The sequence below is a fragment of the Prosopis cineraria genome, unplaced genomic scaffold, assembly GCF_029017545.1.
Source record: "Prosopis cineraria cultivar Desert tree isolate PC_DT_omini unplaced genomic scaffold, ASM2901754v1 PC204, whole genome shotgun sequence".
In the NCBI taxonomy this organism is placed as follows: Eukaryota; Viridiplantae; Streptophyta; class Magnoliopsida; order Fabales; family Fabaceae; genus Prosopis; species Prosopis cineraria.
The window spans coordinates 57717-62560 of record NW_026555531.1 but is presented as its reverse complement, the minus strand read 5'-3'; the positions used below and the strand labels follow the sequence as shown (position 1 = coordinate 62560).

Genomic DNA, 4844 nt, shown 5'->3' with positions numbered 1-4844 from the left:
ACAAGGATGGATTGACCTTGAGAAAGTCCAACACACTCAAGGCTCCCAAAAGCAGTCCCAATGGCTACAGGAAGGCTTGCAGCTTCAGAGAAACTCAGATTAGGAGGCTTGTGAGCCAATAATCTCTCTTCTGAAACTGTGTATTGAGCCAATGATCCAAGCTGCTTCAAGTGTTTCACATCTTCAATGATATTACCATATACTTTATCACCTTCTTTGAACTTCTTCACTTCACTTCCCACCCTCACCACCACCCCAGCAACATCAAAGCCTGGGTGTTCTTCTCACCAGAAAGCACAAAAGAAATCAGTTGGTGCAGATCAAAAGTAGAATATTTGCAAATTAATTAAGAGGGGTGAAAAATCATTACTGGTTTCTAATGTTATCTTCTGATTAAAATCAATCTATCATAATCACCTTTGATTTCTTTCTTATACTTCCTCCGAATTACAATATAGGTCATTATTAAGTAATTTTTATTTCTAAAAAAATTGGCTAAAATTTTAGATTTTTTAAAAATTTTCACATCTTTCCAATCACATCATTGAGTGTAATAAATATAGGGAGAATGACAAATAAATCTTTCAAAATAGGAAAATGACAAGGTGATCTTGCAAAATGTGATAATATCTTTTAAGTTTCGGAGAACCTAATTGTACTTAAATTTTGGATGAAATGATAAAAATACCCTTTAATTTTTTTTTAAAGACAATGTTCATATACATGCAAATTAAATTTTTGACCTAATTTTCCTATTATTATATATGCATGCAAATTAAGACAATGTTCATGTCAAAATAGAAAAGTAAACTACAAACCAAAAAAATAAATCTAATAAAAGCAGCTAATCTCTTAAAATATGATAAACTAATATTTGAATCCCAACAAAAGGAGACACCCATATTCAATATTCAACTGTATTTCGGATTGGCTTGCCTCTCATAGGAGATCAGCTGTGTGCATATTAGAAGAAAAAGGAGAGTATGAATAAAAGAATATTACCGGAAAAGTAGAGTCGTCGTTCTTGAAAGAACCTGTCATCCTCCAACAATCAACGGGGTTAATAGCAGCAGCAGCAACCTTGATGAGAACTTGATCATGCTTCAGTTGAGGCACTTCAACACTTTGATCAATCTTCAACACTTGTTCTGGCTTTCCATATTCACAGTACACCCAAGCTTTCATGTGACACGGTACAGAGCTTCCCCTTGCTGAATCCGCCATTATCTTCTCAGTGAGATCACACAGATCAGAAACCCCCCACTCAGAAATTTATATACCACATTTTGGTTTTATACAAATATTTACAAATTATCTTATTAATTAAACCATCATTTGTTGCGTTAGATGAGTTTCTTTATGGCCACTTGCTTTCGTTCGTCACGCCTAATTAATAAGCGCCATTAGTGTACGAGGAATATGTAATATTATTTTTTAGAGGTAAATTTAATCTAAAAAATATAAAATATTTCATTTTTCAGAAGTAAAAAACCAAACAGGATTAAACGGCTAGCCTAAATTTAATCTACTTTATTGAGTTCATTGGTCATGCCTGATTAATAAGCGCCATTAGTGTACGAGGAAACCAGTATTTATTTATAGATAAACTGTCGTGGCCCGAGAGTCGTCGCCAGCAACAATTTGTCATTTCTTTGACTCGTCGTGGCTAGATAAGTTTGTTTATTTTAGGTACTTCTCATGTTATTTATATTTTGGGGTTCACATTAATCCGCGCACAAAACATTGTTTTGACATTTGAGCCACTATTTATATATTGGACAAGCTTAATTCACATGGACTTGGCCCATATCAAAACTCCCGTTTTTTTAAAATTGATTACTTATTCAAACTTAACTCTTATTCATCTGGTTACATTTTCTTTTTTTGTCTAAAATAAATTGTAATATTTAAAAATTTTAAAATAAATAATGTAAATCATACTCTCTGTATTAAAAAATATAAAATATTTTTAGTGTTTTAATGTGCAATCATTGTGTTTTTTTCCAAAAAGTACCCCTGCGAATAAATCACTTTATATTTATTTTAGAATGAAACATTCTATTAAATAAAAATAAATATGAAAAAAGTGTCTTTAAACAAGTAATTACTTTATTAAATAATAAAATTTAGTTAAAAATGTCAAACATTTTTAAATAGAGGGAGTAATTCTAAAGCACAAAATAGTCTAAAATCTAAATTTAATATAAAAATTTAAAATATTTATTTTTTAGAGGTTAAAAATGGAATAAGATTAAACACATAGCTCTAAAAACTTAAGTTTAATTTTATGGTTAAAATGGTTCAGGCTTAAAAGCCCTTTCATATAAAAATACTTCAATCTTTAAAGCAAAGCTCTGAAGAGCAAGTTTTAATCGGAGTAGATTGATAGGCCCAACTAATATTTGGACTCTTTCACATGATAGATTTTATTATTTGTATGGGATATCAAACAAGCCCCATCTAAATCAACTTGTGTATGATGGGGGGCTCTTTTATTTTGTCTTCTGTCATCAAGCATGTAATTTCTTTGACTATGACTTTAGCTAGATCAATCTTTAAATAGCAAAGAAGTTTGTTGAATTGGCTTGTTGGAAGGTGATCACCAATAAAACTTTTAACTGAAAGAGTATTTTTAAAGATATTATATTGCGAAGCACACCATCAATTTAACCCTCGTATACCAGTGTTTTCAAATCCAAATCAATTCAGATGGTCAAACATGACAGGTAATCAATCGCCAAGTAAAGAAAAAAAAAATTTGGTTTAACTATTTGGCTTGTTCTAACAATTGATCCATGATTCACTTTGATTTGAGGGCGGTTGAAGATTCAGAGAAAAATCCAACACTTTGAAATGGTTACACCGTTTTTACACTTTTTTTCATTTAAATATTACCTTTTATTTAATTATTATATTACCAATTAAACTATAAGAACCGTTGACCTCATTTGTTAATTGTCCATTTCGATTTTTAAACATTGATATATACACATACCATTACTTTGACATTTCCTAGGGTACATACGAGGAAACGAATATTCACATAAAATAAACTGTTGCTTGTGGCCCTAATGTAATGTCTTTCGTGAGCAGGCTTGTCGTTTACGAAGTCACTCGGCTGCTTTATGCAGTGGATTTTTTTATTTAACATGAATAAACATAACAATTTTTTTTGACATTATATATAATATATTTAGTTCATTCAGCATTCATTATTGCATTCAAGAAAAATAAATCTCATATTCTTTTTAGGAGAATTATATAGCAAAATAAGTCTCATTCTTTTTAGGAGAATTATATATAAGGACCACTCAAGCAAATTATTCATAAATAATAACAAGTACGGAATGAATTTATTAAAATAGAATGTAAACTTTTTTTTAAAAAAATGAAAATTGTTGTTAGTCCTTGTGTGTAATTAATTTACTTGAGTGATCTTTAAATACGATTTTCCTTATTTTTACCACCCTTCACTTTGTCTGGTAGTATTGTATACAATATGATTATATTAACAAATTATCTTATTAAGTAAACCATCATTTGTTGCGTTAGATGAGTTTCTTCATGGCCCCTTGCTTTCGTTCGTCATGCCATTAATATAATAAGCGCCATTAGTGTACGAGGAATATGTAATATTATTTTTTAGAGGTAAATTTAACCTAAAAAATTTAAAATATTTCATTTTTTAGAAGTAAAAAAACAAACAGGATTAAACGGCTAGCCTAAATTTAATCTAATTTATTGAGGTTCGTTGGTCATGCTTGATTAATAAGCGCCATTAGTGTACGAGGAGGAACCAGTATTTATTTATAGATAAACTGTCGTGGCCCCAGTGTCAGTCGTCAGCAACAATATGTTATTCTTTGACTCGTCGGGCTACATAAGTTTGTTTATTTTAGGTACTTCCCATGTTATTTATATATGGGGGTTCACGTTTAATCCGCACACAAAACATTGTTTTGACATTTGAGCCATTATTTATATATTAGTCAAGCTTAATTCATATGGACTTAGCCCATGTCAAAACTCCTGTTATTTTGAAATTGATTACTTATTCAGACTTAACTCTTATCCATCTGGTTACATTTTTTTTGGTCTGAAATATAAATTATAATATTTAAAAAGTTAAAATAAATAATGTAATAATACTCTTTTTGTTAAAAAATTTAGATTTTTTAATATTTTAAAGTATAATCATTATGTTTTTTTCCAAAAAGTACTCCTAAAAATAAATTACTTTATATTTATTTTAGAGTAAAATATCCTATTAAATAGGGATAAATATAAAAAAATTGTGCTAGTTTGAAGACATGTAATTACTTTATTAAATGGTGAAATTTAGTTAAAAATGTTAAATATTTTTTAACGGAAAGAATAATTCTAAAAAAACAAAATAGTCCAAAATTTAAATTTAATATAAAAATTTAAATATTTTATTTTTTAGAGGTAAAAATAAAATAAGTTTAAAAAATAGCTCTAATTAATCTAAATTTATTTTTTATGGTTTTTTTGGGAAAAAAGGAAATATTATTAATAAAATAAAATGTAAGGTATTTTCAACCAAATTTCACTCTCAATAAGTAGTTACCTATTTTCAAATAATTTTATCTTTTTATTTTTACTCCTATTAATACCCTTATAATAAATATAAATTCATTATTAATACGAACACATTTAAAAAAATAAAAATAATTACACCTCAATAGACTAAAAATGCTTAATATTTTCAACATCTAACTTCTCAAAAAATATCTTATATTTTTAAGCAAAAATAGTAAATTAAATGAAAGATATGTAGTGCCACATTCTTCTCTATTAAGTCTAGGTCATAAAGTTTATTTTTT

General features: G+C 28.3%; 1 protein-coding gene across 1 annotated transcript; it reads right to left on the bottom strand.

The window, feature by feature from the left end:
- Positions 1-16: 16 nt before the first annotated feature.
- LOC129295858 (2-methylene-furan-3-one reductase-like) lies at positions 17-1224 on the bottom strand (the record flags this gene model as incomplete). The annotated part of the gene is made up of 2 exons (XM_054934446.1): positions 998-1224; positions 17-276 (listed from the first exon to the last, which is right to left on the bottom strand). Coding segments are annotated over exons 1-2 (487 nt in total), but the record flags the coding sequence as incomplete, so codon positions are not given.
- Between the last annotated feature and the right edge of the window lie 3620 nt (positions 1225-4844).